Source organism: Penicillium roqueforti, assembly GCF_015533775.1.
Source record: "Penicillium roqueforti strain LCP96 04111 chromosome Unknown scaffold_18, whole genome shotgun sequence".
Classification (NCBI taxonomy): Eukaryota; Fungi; Ascomycota; class Eurotiomycetes; order Eurotiales; family Aspergillaceae; genus Penicillium; species Penicillium roqueforti.
The window spans coordinates 1-15,524 of NW_024067582.1; the positions used below are offsets into that span (position 1 = coordinate 1).

Genomic DNA, 15,524 nt, shown 5'->3' on the forward strand with positions numbered 1-15,524 from the left:
TGGCCTTATAATTTAAACCATTTTTTTCTAGTTTTAGGGTTTTTACATCTTTTCCTGCATTTATAATATTCGGCGTCTCTTGGAATATTTGGCCCCCCTCCCCCCCCCCCCGCTTGGCCATTCTACCTTCGGAATTCAGTCACCTCTCATGGAAATTGCGAGATAAGCTCGATATTCACCGAAAATCTGTCTCCTTCATCCGTTGACGCGATCGCCATTCGACCGGAAGACTTTTGGAACAAGTGTGATGTTGCTAGCAAGATACTAGTCAACTTTGATTACTCTGGCTATCGCTCTATCCTCGCAACATGGGAAATACTCAGGGGAAACCTATGTCCTGCAACGATGCAGGTAGGTTTACTGGCCTCGACTCGGGGAGGACGTCTTAGGGACTTCCATTATTTCGAATAATATGCTGATGGCTCCTTCTCTGCTAGTCAACCTCAATCATTTCCGGCTCCTCCGTGTGGTTGGAAAGGGTGCATTTGGAAAAGTACGAATCGTCGAAAGGAAGGATACAGGTCTTACATTCGCCCTAAAATATATTCGCAAAGAGGAAGGTTTGTTGGAACTACAAAGCTGCCGGGTTGGGAAAGCTGTAGCTGACATTCGCTTCAGTGGTTCGTTCGGAAAGCGTACGAAATATAATTCGTGAACGGAGAATGCTCGAGCATTTGAACCATCCGTTCCTTTGCAATTTGCGATACAGTTTCCAAGACATGGAGTACATGTGAGTATTCTGGAATTGACTATCGTCACTCCTTGCTGACCAGATTCAAGCTATATTGTGGTTGATTTAATGAACGGTGGTGATCTTCGATTCCATATCTCCCGAAAATGCTTCACAGAGGATGCAGTGCGGTTTTGGATGGCGGAACTCGGGTGTGCTCTGAGGTATATCCATTCGCAGGGTATCATTCATCGAGATCTAAAACCAGACAACGTGCTGTTGGATTCCGATGGACATGTTCACCTGGCTGATTTTGTAAGTTCTATCGGCACGAATCACCACTGGTGTGAGCTTCGGCTAACTCCAATTCATAGAACGTGGCATCAGATTACCGACCGGGGAAACCTCTTACAAGCAAATCAGGAACACTAGCCTACCTAGCCCCGGAAGTCTATGAAGGAACTGGTTATGCCTTTGAGGTAGATTGGTGGTCATTAGGTGTTACTTTTTACGAGTGCATCTACAACAAGGTATGAGAGATTTGTTTTCCGTCTACTTTCCTGTCTAACCTTCAGCGCAGCGACCATTTGAAGGCCGAAGCCAAGAAACCTTAAGCGAAAACATCAAGAAGGCGCAGCCGAAATACTACGTCACCAATCCCGCAGTATCAGTAGCTTGCTTGAGGGCGTTGGGATCATTGATACAAAAAGATCGGACTCAACGAATCGGTGCTATCGGGTTCGAGACCTACACCTCGCACATGTTCTTCGCCGAGATCGACTTTGAAGCCCTTGAGCGCAAACAGATCCCACCAGTATTCCGCCCATCAAGCGAAAAAACTAACTTTGATGCGACTTACGATCTAGAGGAGCTACTTCTTGAAGAAGCGCCCTTGGAGGCCAGAGCGCGTAGACAAAAGCCGCGCGCTGAGCTAAGGGAAGATGCCACTGCGAAGGAAATTCGTGATGAAGAGCTTCACCGTCTCATTGAAACAATGTTTGAACCGTTTGACTACACCCTGACTAGCTACCAAGGCAATGCCGCGGAAGCTATTGCTGCCGTAATGTGCGTTTCTCTTCCCGTCAAACCCATTTCCCCCCATGTGCTAATGGTGTGTCCCAGAAATCCCGAGGAGTGCTTTCCAATTGCCACAACAACCCAAGGGAATACCACAAGCCCGGCAAATCCAATTGCGCATGCCCGTCAATTCTCACAGCCTGACCCTAAAAATACATCTCCCATCCAAGCCGATGGCTCGCACTACCGCGCCCAACAGAGTGACAACATGACTATACTCAGCGAGACACCCGACCCCAATGACCCCGCAACTGGTCAGGGTCCTCCGTCTCCCTCAAGCCGCATGTCGCCTTCACCTCCGCCTCCGCCGCCCTTCCAACCGCCGCCTGCCCCGTCCTTCCATCGACCTCTACCCCCCAACAATAGACACCGGGGTGCCACGCGGCAAATGAGCAAAAGTGGTGGGGTCCAAATGGTCCTAAACGAAGCTGGCAGCTGGAGTGAGCTGGCTCATAACTCTACCCCCGCCGATGGGATGGATAATGGCGATGACAAGAACAAGCAAGCCAATGGCATGCTATCATTCTTCAGTCGGAAAAAGGGCCGCGACCGCAGTCCCAAGCCGACTGAGCCAGGCGTCCTGGGCAAAGAAGGAGCCAGACAAATCATTAGCTGACAGGCCCGACTTCGGTGAAAACCAATTGGCGCTCGTGCGGGTGGCGCTGTCACTGCTGACAATCTATACCCGCACAATATGGGCTAATGTGCTAACCTACGTGGTTTCGACTCGCAGTTGCGTTTGAAATCCCGGCTTGGATATCAATGCTTCCCAGTTTAGCACCCAAGGAGGTCGGCGAATGAATGCTAGCTCTAACTTCTTGGCTGGGTTGCCACCACTTCGACACGTTCCGGCTCCCCCTCTATTGGGAGCGGCCAGAGGGAGACGGCCTTGATGACCCTGTCTGATTGCACACTGCACATCGACTATGCATTTCACTGCGTTGATCTTTACAGCAAGAGATGCAGTGCTCGAGGCACCATCTCACTTTCGTTCTATTAGATTCCCCGGACACAGCGATAATTCATTCCTTTCATCCCTTTCTTTATATATCATCACCATCATGATGCATCGCCACGTCTCCATCTTCCCCTACAGCTGTACAGATCCATACTTATGGCAGTCACAAACAATCAGACCCGCGTTTTGTTTCTTCCTTATCACTCCTCTTTTCGGTCGGCGTTGTTCACTTTTGTTTTATTTTCTTCGCAATGATGTCTTCTTTAACCTTATAGTGTTTTGGAGTTTCCATACCCTGACTCGTTGATATGAACATTTGTATTTTGGTTAGAATGGACTGGAGCATGTCTATGTGGACTGGGATTGGTGTATTTAATGTTATATCTTGCATTTCAATATACAAATGAGTTCTTTCGCATCTTTGTATCTAGAGTGTACATAAGGAGCATCCGTACTCCGTACATATATAAGGACGCGTTTATCACCCGTTGCTCCGCAACCATTTACACATCCTAACCTAGAATGACAAAGTAGGTATACACCATGAAGACGTGAGCTGTACAGAGTTTATAAAATAATATATCAAGGGCTTTATAGGGAGCAAACCCTACATAACGACATTTTACCTTGTTATACAATCTCTTGGCGGGATATCCGTGCGGGGAAAAAGCAAAACAAACTTATACCGACCCCATATAGATGGAGTTCCAAGATACTTGGCTAGAGTTCCTCAATGCCCACGTGTCCAACCCAATCTCAATACATTCCGATCAGTTCTCCTTCCCCTTCCTCTTCTTACCTCACAACAACCCAATCAACAATCACTACGAACAATAATTCCACATTCCCCATCCCGATCAGCGCATACCACACCAAAACCCCCACCCCCATCTGGCATGCCCAGCCAATCCCGAGACCGAGACCGACCCGACAGACGCGACCGGGATCGGGATCGGGATCGCGACCGCACACGTGAGCAAGAGCGCTTGCGCCGAGACCGAGATAGGGAGTACATCCGTGGCCGCTACGAGGACACCGACGAAGGCGCAACGTCCAGTCCTGGCAACGCGCGCACCGCAAAATACCGCTTCCGTGGGGAAGCAGGGTACGAGTCGAACTCGCATAATGAACGCGATGATTATGACGAGGAGCGGGAGCGGCGCAGGGAACAGAGGCGCAAACGGAGGGAGGAAGAGGCTGGACTTGCTTATGAGGAGTCTGGGGAGGGGAGAAGACGGGATAGGGAGCGGGAGAGGGGGAGTTCTAGGGTGAAGGGCTCACCTGCTATGTCGCCTGCTAAACGGCCGGATCGCGAGAGGCGGTACCGCAGAGACGAGAGTGCGAGTGCGAGTCCGGCTAGAGATAGACGGGCCAGGGATGTTGATCTCGACCTTGAGGCTGAGGCGCGTCGGCGGAGACGGCGCGAGCGCGAAAGAGAAAGGGAGCGTCGGCGGGAAGTTGATGCTGCTGCTGCTGCGGCCTCGGCGAAGAAACATCGCAGCACTGAGTCTTCGAGTAGTGCTGCGCACCTCCTGAGTGTGGACGCTATGGCGCGTCTTGCTGCTGAGCACGAGGATGTGGACCGTATCGAAAAGTCTCGCGGAGAAGATGACTTGCGTCGGGAACGTCGACGACAGCGGAAGCGAGCTGCTTTGGACGCTGCTGCTGGTGCGGCACTTGGTGCTGAAGTTGCGCAGGGCCACTCACGCCATAAGGCCGGCGCACGAGTTGTGTCTGGTGCTTATTTGGAAGAAGGCCATGGCTCTGATGCTCGGGTTCGTCGTCGTGGCGGTGGTGGACCTGCTGTGCAAGATCATTGGAAAGATGAAGACAGCTGGGAAGGCAGCTCGGACAACCGAGGGCCACCGGCTTGGAAATTTTGGTCTAACTGGTCGAGGAAGAAACGTATCTTGGTCGGATGTCTCCTGGCGATGCTCCTCTTGCTTGCCATCATCATCCCGGTTGCAATTGTTGTGTCAAAAAACAAGGGCTCAGATTCAAAAACGAGTTCCTCCTCCGGGAACAGTTCGACTACCTCTAATTTGGACGGTATCAGCCGCGCAAGCATACCAGTAAGTCTCGAGTGTATCACCTCGATGGAATTTGCTGACAGCGGTACTTCAGAGTTACGCCAAGGGCACCTACTTGGATCCATTTACGTGGTACCAGACCGAAGGGTTCAATCTTACGTTCACAAATGCCACTGTGGGTGGCCTTTCCCTTATGGGCATCAACTCGACTTGGGATGACACTGCCCAGGCGAACGACAATGTGCCTGCTCTTAACAAGGCCTTCCCTTACGGCACACAGCCGATCCGCGGAGTCAATTTAGGCGGATGGCTGTCTATCGAGCCCTTCATTGTCCCGTCTTTGTTCAGCAAGTGGCCATCTAGCGCTGGTATTATCGACGAGTACACCTTGACTAAAAAGCTTGGAAGCTCCGCAGCGGCCACGATTGAGCAGCATTATGCCGAATTCATCTCAGAGTCAGATATAAAAGAGATCAAGGAGGCCGGGCTGGATCACGTCCGCATCCCATACTCCTATTGGGCCGTGACTACCTACGACGACGACCCATACGTCCCTAAGATTGCGTGGCGTTATCTACTCCGCGCAATCGAGTGGTGCCGCAAATATGGACTACGGATCAAACTCGACCTCCACGGACTGCCTGGCAGTCAAAATGGCTGGAACCATAGCGGCCGGCAGGGCAGCATCGGCTGGTTGGCCGGTACAGACGGTACGCTCAACCGTAAGCGGTCGCTTGAGATTCACAACCAACTCTCGCAGTTCTTTGCCCAAGACCGATATAAGAATGTGGTAACGATCTACGGTCTGGTGAACGAGCCACTGATGCTCACCCTGCCCACCGAGAAGGTCCTAAATTGGACCCAGGAGGCAGCGGAACTCGTCCGGAAGAATGGTATCACTGCCACTATTGTCCTGCATGATGGGTTTCTGAATCTCGCCAAGTGGGACAGCATGTTCCAAACCCACCCGGACAACATGTACCTCGACACCCATCAATATACTACTTTCAACACGGGTGAGATCGTGTTGAACCACACCGCCAAGGTCAACATTATCTGTAATAGTTGGTACCCTATGATCAAGGAGATCAACACGACTACTTCGGGGTAAATTGAGCTGCCGTCTCTTTGTAATCTCATATGCTAATACACAACCAGATGGGGTCCAACCATTTGTGGTGAATGGTCGCAGGCAGACACCGACTGCGCGCAGTATTTGAACAACGTCGGCCGAGGTACTCGATGGGAAGGGACCTACTCTACCACTTCCACGACGGCTTATTGCCCAACAGCGGCCGAAGGAACGTGCAGCTGCTCGAATGCGAACGAGGACCCATCGGAATATTCGGATACCTACAAGAAGTTCCTTCAGACATATGCCGAGGCACAGATGTCTTCCTTCGAAACGGCAATGGGATGGTTCTACTGGACCTGGCGGACAGAGTCAGCCGCGCAGTGGAGTTATCGGACCGCATGGAAGAATGGATATATGCCAAGCAAGGCATATAGCCCTTCGTTTAAGTGTGGAGATACAGTGCCTGACTTCACCGATATAGCGGAAAATTTTTGATATGACGAGTTTACCTACATTTGTTTTTATTTTGTTGCATTTTGCATTTACTTTTCTGTTTGTATAGATACCATGGAGAAAGACTAGAATTTTTGCATATGATTTCAATGCCCCGATTTGGGTATTGGATATCTTCACCCCCTTCTCAGAGTTCTTCGAGTCGAAATAACCCCCATCTCAGCTCCTATGGTCATTCTGGAATGTCTATGCCTCAAACCACCCTCCAGCCTCCCACACACCAGGCCGGTAAACAACCTCCTGACGTACCCACTGAAGCCTAACACCCCCAAGCAACCGATCAACCCTGTGGAAATCAATGGGCTTCATGACCCATCCATCAAAGCCCGAATCCATGTACATCTTCCGATTCTCCTCGAGCAAGGAAGCCGAGACAGCAAAAATGGGAATGCGAGGCGCAGGCGTGTCTCCATTAGCCAGCTCTTGCTCGTATTCGCGTATCATCTGTGTTGCACCAAGGCCATCGACGATGGGCATCTGCCGTAAGAAATTGAGTGTCAGTATGTGCATTGAGGTGGAATTTGTTTAATTCTTGGTTGACATACTTGTAGATCCATCAGCACTGCGTCAAAGTGGGTGGGATCAGCTTTATAGGCAGATAGGCATTCTTTGCCGTTGCTTGTCATGTGCACTGTGTGGCCGAATTTCTCAAGGCGCTTTTGCATGATGGTGCTATTGATTGGGTCGTCTTCCGCGACGAGGACGTGGAGGTTCCAGTCCATCGTGGGAGAGACGCTGGGTTGAGGGGGTTGGGGCTGGTCGGTAGGGGATTTTGTGGGTGGTGAGATCGAGAAGAGTTCTTTGACAGGAGATTTGGACGCTTCTGATGATTGCCCAGGATCTTCTTTTGGAAGGAAAGCGGCCGGTACCTGTGGCTGGTGGCTCTGATCGAGCTGTTCGCCAGAAAGGGAGAGCTTTCTCGATTCCCCGGTTTTCAAGCCTACCTCGGCGTGCACGACGCATTTTCCTGATTCGAATTCTGGACTTTGACCACATTCACATGGAATACCCCCTTCGTTCTGGTTTGTTACGCAATTCGAGGATGTGGTGTCTTTCTTTGTGTCTTCTTTTCTTTCATCCCCCTGCACATGTCCGTTTGACGTAGCACACGAGTTCTGCTTTTGAATACTATCTTCACCCGGAAGAGGAAACACAAGCCTGATCTTGAAGCAACTTCCCTTGCCTTCTTCAGACTTCAAGCTTAGCTGACCGTTCATATTGCGCACGATTCGGGCGACCAGTGCGAGGCCCAGGCCAAGCACGCTTTCCGTCTCGAATACACGGCCACTTGAAGTATGTTCAAATGAGTTGGGATTCTGCATATATCCCTTGTTGGATACTTGTTCCAGCTCGCAGAACAATGTTTCGACAGTCTGTTGGGACATGCCAGACCCGGTATCATGTATTGCGACTTCGACACAGATATGATCTGTCTCCAGCGGCTCCGGAACAACACAAGACTCGATTGTCACTGCTCCGGTAGATGTGTGCTGTATAGCATTACTGATCAAGTTTGTGATCACCTGGCGTACCCGCCGTTGATCTCCGAGGACGGGAGGTAGGGCTGCGTGTTGGACTACTTGTAGATCGACATGCTTCTGTCTTGCTTCTTCCCAGAATATGTCTGTTGCTTCCGTGAGGGTCTCGGAGAGATCTAATACCTCGTCCTTTATCAACTTTTGCCCGTTTTCCGTATTCGTGAGATCTAGAAGGTCATTGATGATGTATACCAACGACTTAGAAGCCGAGTGAGATCTGGAAATATGATCTCGTGTTTCTTGATCTAGAGAACCATCGAGAACAATCTCCAGGTAGTTGATGATCGCATTTAGAGGTGTTCTGAACTCGTGCGCCGAATTAGCCAGTAAAAGCCTCATCAACTGGTTGTTCTGCAGTGTAACCTCCTTCTCTTGCCATATATCGGTGAAAGTGCGATAGAGCAAAGACAGTACAGATGCCTTTCCAAACTCTGCCGACGACCATTCATGTTGCCGGCTTGAATTAGAAGCAAGGTTATGGCTCTCTAAATCAGCCCGAAAAAAGATGATAAAATCACGACCATCAATGGAAAGAGGAACGTAAAGCAAACCAGAAAGATGATGAAAGCCGGGCGAGTAATTGAGATCCCGAAAATCGGCAGCGATATCTGCAGACCAAAACACCGTGTCATTTTCTTTGGCTTTCATGTATTCGAACAATGCCAAAACTTCCTGCGAGTCGATTGGTTTCCCCAAGATTTTGGCCTCGCCCATGATCGACGCTGCAGCGTAATCTGCCCCGAACAGACTGAGAAGATCACCGGGTGGGGTCTTTATAGCCTGAGATGTGCGCGTTTTATCCAAAGAGATGTCCGGCTCTCGAAATTGAAAGGGTAAGGTGTAGGACAGACGCTCAATGTTACTTGAAACCGCCTCGGCTACAAACCAGCACACTTTCTGGATGAGCGGATGGAGCATTTGGCCACTGTCGTAGGACTGACATGATATGAGACCCCAAAGCTTACCAAAGACATTGATTTGGATTGACAAACAGGCCCTGACGGGATTCTCGGTATGCGGCGTTAAGGGCGCCGGTGCTGCATGGATATAGGTGTTTGACATGTCGAGGGGCCTTTTGTTGGTGGAAGCCCGATACACAAGTTTTGAACTGCCCTGGCTTCTAGAACAAGAGCAGCATACAGTATTGCGTGTGTATAGTTTCTTCAATCCTTCGGGGAAGGTTGATTCCGGGAAATGCACGCCTTCGTACGAAGTTAACCCCGACGAACCATCAACTGCATCGGCGACCACAATTCCGTTGCGGTCAATATCGAAATGATACATGGTAGTTCTGTCAAATTCAATGATATTCTGCAGAGTGGCGATGGTATTTTGAACGAGCGCTTCTAGCGTTTGAGCAGTTGCAAATCGCTGGAGGATTCGAGGGATGGTATTGAGAAGCTCCGATGGGTCGGGAAATTTGCTATTTCTGGTATCAAGGTCTTTTCCCGGAGGATTGATATTCTCAGGAAATGCTCCAGAGGTCATGTCCAAGGTCTGGCTATCCGCTTTTGTCGTTTGAATTTCGGGGTTCTCCAAATCGGGCTGAACCTTTGTCCCTCGAGGCTCGGGCTGAAGCTCGCAAATGATATAGTCTTTATATACTGTGCTCGTATGCATGGTACACCAAGTACCCTGAATATATCCGTCAGGTGACAATACACAAAGGAAGAAGACCTCAGGACCAGAGTCCTGGACTGAGTAGTCGTCGCTCAAAACGAATTTAGAATGAGCAAGAAAGTTGCTGTGTTGCGATGATGGCAATATATCACAAAATGTTCGAAGCCCGAAGAGTTGATCAGGAGAATGCTGTATGATTTCCTTGGAGTTTTCACTTGCTATATGCACTTCAAAGTTACCGTCGGACTCTTTTATCACAACCAGTGCGCCGAATGACTGAGTGAAGATGTTCTCTTCATCTTCATGCGAGTAGCATATCCCCTTTGTTGATTTGTGGATGTCAAGGATTTCGCCACCGTTTTGCACAGTGGTTTTCAATTGTGCCAAAATGTCAAGATTATGGCTGGAGCAAGGTTGTCCTTTGAGTACCGATGGAATTTCATTCTCAGCACGCGGTTGAGTGGGATGGTCGGATCTCTTTGAGACACCATCCTCAGCATTCGTACTCTTCCCAGGTGGACTTTTCTGCTGAGAGCCCGCTTGTTCATTGCTGAAGCCTGCACTCCATGTGTCCGAAAAAGGAGATATCGGTGTTTCGAGCTTATCGAGGGAAGGTGTCTGCAGGGCGGATGAAGGTGTGGAATCAAATGAGACGACGGAACGAACAGGAAAGACTCTTTCCGCCGATTCGGTGCCCAGTTGAGGCAATTTCAACTTCGGGGATAGCAGCTCGGCTACCGTCGATACTTCAGTCTTGTTGTCAGACATGATGCACATGCTCTTCGGTATGGATAACGTTCGCGCGAGAGACTGCCTCCTTCGAGAAGGCTTTTCTTCTTTCTTGCCGTTCTGGCCATCGTCACTCTGGTCATCGTAAATGACCGTCCAATCCCCGTTATCTTTAATGTCGGACGGTGAAGACATATCTCAGCCTTCGATCCTCAGCAGAGAGAGCAGCCGAGAATGGTTCGAACTAGGAAGGCCACCAGCGTTAGCTATAAATTGGGCAGCGAATTTGGCAGGAAGCAGCTCACAGAATGTTAGCGATGTATTAACGCGGTAAAGCATGAACCATCGTGTATGAAGGAGAATTTGGGTGCACACAGAGTATATGAAGAGAATCAAATAAGACCGGAAGAGTATATAGTTACAAGATTGAAAGATCTCCAGAATGCCATGCTTCAACCGGGGTTACGGGGGTTTTCTTCCCCAGCCCATGCTTTCTTCTGTGGGCTTTCAACCTATCAAGGCATGATCCACCAGAAACAAGCTTCCTCCCTGGGAGCATGTCCTCGGTTCCCTTGTCCGGTTCGCCGGAAACTACCATTTGAGAATCGCTCGCAATCCTTTGGACCAGACTCTCATATCCATGGTAAAAGCTTCGGCAAATAGTCTGATCGAGTCCTGGCTTGAATATATCCAGACCATTCGAGGAGTGTGAACGTTTGCATTGACCCTAGTCCGCTCTTTGATCTTGAGAGGTTTGGCGTGCTGGTCAACTCCGTGCTCTGCCAGCGCAATTCAATCAAAGATCTCCAGGTAATTACTGACATTCAAGCGCACGAAGGCCAGACTCGGCGATTCCGGACCAGAACCATAGAACCTGACATGGAGGTACCTGTTCCGGCCCATCGAGAATCATCTCTGCTCGATACCCCACACATTCTAGATGAGTGGTCTGCTCAGCTAGAGTGTGATAAGCGTGTTGGATGGCGGCATTAAAACTGACTTGGATTTGACAACTAGACTCTCAATTAGCTTCTGCCCTGCCATATCAAGTATAATAAGTCAGAATAGATCAAAGAAGTTGAGTTAGCCCATCCATCAGTACTAAATAGATGGCATACAGCACACTTGTAGTAATAGTGCTTGAACTGCTCCTATCTATAGCGACGGCAGTTATTATCCAGATTCATAGGTATGCCAATCGGAGCACAATGCCGAGCGCCATTGTGAAATCGCCATGTCTAAAATTGGGCGGGAATCCGACTCGCGGGCATTGTTTCCGGATACATGGGAGGCGTGAGGCCAGCCATCAAACGACCAAGGTTCCACCACTCTTTAGCCTGGAGCAACCTCAGGCCGACAATGGGGAATGAAGGGCAAGGAGACGTGTGTTTTAGCATAGCAACAATGGGTTGAAGATATGTACGAGATCAGCCAGTAAAATATAACATCAAACAAGAAATGAAATAAATTTAATAGAAATACGAACACATTCCTGACACCAACCGGGACTCCCGCAAACGTTATCTCCAAATTTCATTTCATAATTTCGTACCATGCTGATTACCACCGTCGGCCATAAACCGAGTCTTCATTTCGCGGCCGGTTAGGCTTGACCTCGTTTCCCCGGCCGCGCGGAACAGAGTGTGCAGACTCCTGAGTGGAGGAAGAAGCAGGCTCATTCTCATCACCAGTATTCAGCAGTCGAGTAGGCTGGTTGAAGTCTAGGGTGCTCTGGTTATCGGTGAATCGGGATTCTGCATCACGACCGAAGAGCGCCATCATGTCGCGCACGGTGAGCTTGCCAGCGCCGGTCTTGCCCTCGATGGTGGCATTGGCCAGTTCGCGCTTGCGGTCTTGCAACGCAACAATGCGTTCCTCCACGGTACCCTTGATGACCATCTTGTAGATCTTTACGTCAATGGTTTGATTCAGGCGATGGACACGATCAATAGCTTGCTCCTCCACAAACTAGCTTCAGGGTTAGCACAATGCGCAATAGATGATTTAAAATTGTAACTCACGGGATTCCAGAAGGGCTCCAAGATAACGACACGGCTAGCGGCTGTCAGATTGAGGCCTAATGCACCAGCACGTAGACTGCAGAGCAAGACCCGGGTGCCTCTGTTGTTTCGAAGCTTTTCGAGACTAGCCTCGCGGTGGTTATTTGTCATTCCACCATCGTAGCGAGCGAAACCAATATTAGCCCTCTTCAAGAAGGGCTCAATCTTATCAAGCATAGATGTGAAGACGGAGAAAACGATGAACTTGAAGTCCGGTGCCTCGCGATGCAGAATCCGCATAAGATGACGAATCTTAGTGGATGGAAGCTCTCCGTTTTCTCCTTCATCGTTGTAGATGTCATCCGCTTCGGAATCACTCTCATCATCGGAACCGCTCAGAATTATGGGCTGGCTCTTCCTTCTGGAGGGTGATTCGACCTCATCATCGGTCTCATCATCGGTCTCATCATCCGAAATGAGCCATTCACCACCCCCTTCAGCGTCTTCATCGTCCGAGCCACCTGCTTTTCCGAGGTTAGGCATCTTGCGCTGGTCGCGAGGTATAACCCAATCGCCTTCTTCTTCGTCTTCGTCGTCACTGTCAATAATGACTCGTCGATTTTTGCGAGAACGAGCAATTTGTGCATCGGATTTGCGGGCTGACGGTGAGTCCGGAACGTCAGGCTTTTTGTGGCTCTTCTTCGACTTCTTTTTCTTCTTCTTTTCTGTGCCTATGACATCGGCATTCAAGTCGGCCTCACATTCACCACAGCGACTGCCACCAGCCTTGATTTCAGCCTGACTCAGGTCCGTTTGGCAAACATCGCATTTCTTTGCCACAACGCTCATCGCCCCGAAAAGATCGGCGATGCTGTCAAGGTCATCCGACTTCGACTGGCTATTCGTACTGCCGTTCTGCAAAAGAATATCTTTGTCTTTGGCTAAATCACCCTTGACCAAGTCTGGGTGATTACAGGACTGGCGAAGACGCAACAGCAGAACCAAAGCTCCAGCGTAATCGACCTTGGAACCACCCATCATTTTCTCAAGACTGTTCTCCGTTCGCTGTTCGAGACGTTTGTAGAAGTTTAACTCACCAGGCATGAATTCGGCAGCCACCTTAATGACCTCACGCTTAGTGATGTGGAATCCATTTGAGGACTTCTTTGGCTTGCCGTCTGGTTCTTCTTCGCCAGGCTTCACATTGTCATTCAGTCTAAGCACATCCTTTGTGCGCCGTTTCATAAAGGCCTTCAGATAGACCTGCAGTCGCTGAATAGCGAGACCTCCACGGCCATTATTTAAAGGCCGGCTGATTTGATCTCTCCATGCGGCCAAATCGTCATAGGGCTTCACGCGAAGGAATCTGATGAGACTCTGCAACTCATCCAGGTTGTTTTGCAATGGCGTTCCTGTCAAGCACCAGCGGTGTTGGGCCTCCAATGCGTATGCTGACTGGGTAGCTTTGGCGTTACGGTTCTTGATTGTATGCGCTTCGTCAAGAATGATACGGTACCAATGAACTGCGAAAATACCCGCCTTTTTGGCCTTGTCTGATGCGGACGAGTTGAATTCGGAGGTAAGAGTTCCATACGTTGTGATTACAACATCGTATTTGTCTAAAGTCGTTGAAGCCTTTGCGCGTGTTGTACCGTGATAGATGCAAACACTCAGCTTGTGGGATGGCTCAACTTTGTCCTTGATTTCTGCCTCCCATTGCTTGATGAGTGCAAGTGGCGCAATTACCAAAGTGGAGGCAATGCAATTTGGGGGAAACTTGGTCGTCTTGCCTGCGGACTCGGTGTTGTCATCGCTGTTTTCGTGATCAGATTTGCGGTTTTTGAGCAGTAAAGCAATAGCTTGCACTGTTTTGCCCAAACCCATATCATCTGCAAGGATTCCGCCTTTGGGGAAAATCCCTTTGGACGTCTTTCGGCCAGTCTCCTTGTCACACATCCATCTCACACCTTCAATTTGATGGGGAAGAAGAGTCACTTTTAAGCCTTCGACGACTCCGGCATCTTCATCGTCGGAATCCTCCTCCTCATCTTCATCTTCTTCTTCTTCCGCCTCTGCCGCCTCGTTGTCTTCTTCATCAAGCTTGGTAGATGAATCTTTTCCAGACTTGGCGCCATTATTATCCTTCGGGTCGTTCACTGTGACCCCTTGAAGTTGAGCAGCAAGATCATCGAGGTCGTCAATCGCTTGTTCCTTCTTCTCGTCCACCGCGACTTCATCATCCTGCTTCTTCTGTGACATCTTCTTGGACTTCTTTCCACCCTTCTTCTTCTTGCCCTTAGGTTTCGGCTCAGCCTTGTCTTCCTCATCCTCGAATGCACCCTCCAGCAAAGCTTTGATGTTCTCGTTTGCCATAGCCGTATCCACGTAGCCATTCATATCCATAGCCCCGAAGCCCGGCGCCGCATAGGCTGATGCCCTTGGAACAGGATCAGTGTCGTCGCGTGTGAGATCTATAAACTTCTGTATATTCTTCGTCGCGCCCGCCATCTTTGGTGGAACAGGCTTGGATTGATATACAGGCCTAGGGGCCCGGGGAGTTGTCCAAGTAACATTTTCGGGTCGCTTGATACTCACTGCGCCATGTTGGAACCCTCCGCGAGGGTTATTGTAGGCTGATGGTGCGACCGGCTTGAATGGATCCCATGGCTCGCTTCGCTTCACCAACGGCGTAGCAGTCGAATGGCCTTGCTGGTGTGATTGTGGCTGCTGTTGCGGATGCGGTCGAGGGACGGGTCGATGATGTTCGGCACGAGATTGATTTGGCTTCGGGATGTTGAAAAGGTGGTTTGACCTGTGCTGTGCGGGGCCGATCGGTGAGGGTTTTCCGAATTCGGGTTCCTGGATGTGTGCCGGGTGAGGCTGGGTGTTTGGTTTTCCCCCTGGAGTGAGGGGCTCCATTGGCGCAGTGCTTTCTCTAGCCATCGTGTTTTGACGTTGTGGTTTGAGTAGATCTTGTCAGACAATTGATAGGTTTGTTTGTTGACTTCACAGGATAACCAAGTCTGGAATGATCTAATCTTAGGGCATCAAGACGCGAAGAGGGATATCTGAGCACTGGATTTCGCAGTTAGTCTCTTATGTTATTTGTGGGCTCGACCAGCTCGTGGACTGTGGGATCCCCTAGGAACTGAAATTTCGAGTTCCAGGAAAATGTAACCAATATAACAGGGTTGGAGACACTCACCCTTAGATGATGCCTTGAATCCGAAGTGGTTTGTCGATGGTGGGGGTTTGCGAGCATCCAAGGGAGAAGTCGTTATCGATTCCAAAAGGTTATCGCTTTGTTTGAGGTT

At 49.8% G+C, this 15,524-nt stretch overlaps 4 protein-coding genes across 4 annotated transcripts; 2 read left to right on the top strand and 2 right to left on the bottom strand.

Moving 5' to 3' along the window:
- Positions 1-308: 308 nt before the first annotated feature.
- Positions 309-2,363, top strand: LCP9604111_6591 (serine/threonine-protein kinase; the record flags this gene model as incomplete). The annotated part of the gene is made up of 7 exons (XM_039074529.1): positions 309-351; positions 438-560; positions 619-730; positions 781-985; positions 1,045-1,200; positions 1,251-1,735; positions 1,793-2,363. The coding sequence occupies 7 exons, from the start codon at positions 309-311 to the stop codon at positions 2,361-2,363; spliced, it is 1,695 nt and encodes a 564-aa protein (XP_038927230.1).
- Positions 2,364-3,601: 1,238 nt separating this feature from the next.
- Positions 3,602-6,305, top strand: exg2 (putative exo-beta-1,3-glucanase; the record flags this gene model as incomplete). The annotated part of the gene is made up of 3 exons (XM_039074530.1): positions 3,602-4,777; positions 4,830-5,842; positions 5,894-6,305. The coding sequence occupies 3 exons, from the start codon at positions 3,602-3,604 to the stop codon at positions 6,303-6,305; spliced, it is 2,601 nt and encodes an 866-aa protein (XP_038927231.1).
- A 204-nt stretch (positions 6,306-6,509) lies between these two features.
- Positions 6,510-10,249, bottom strand: LCP9604111_6593 (GAF domain-containing hybrid sensor histidine kinase/response regulator; the record flags this gene model as incomplete). The annotated part of the gene is made up of 2 exons (XM_039074531.1): positions 6,510-6,800; positions 6,869-10,249. The coding sequence occupies 2 exons, from the start codon at positions 10,247-10,249 to the stop codon at positions 6,510-6,512; spliced, it is 3,672 nt and encodes a 1,223-aa protein (XP_038927232.1).
- A 1,521-nt stretch (positions 10,250-11,770) lies between these two features.
- On the bottom strand, positions 11,771-15,153 carry LCP9604111_6594 (putative SNF2 family helicase/ATPase; the record flags this gene model as incomplete). The annotated part of the gene is made up of 2 exons (XM_039074532.1): positions 11,771-12,178; positions 12,232-15,153. 2 exons carry the CDS (start codon positions 15,151-15,153, stop codon positions 11,771-11,773), a joined length of 3,330 nt encoding a protein of 1,109 aa, XP_038927233.1.
- Between the last annotated feature and the right edge of the window lie 371 nt (positions 15,154-15,524).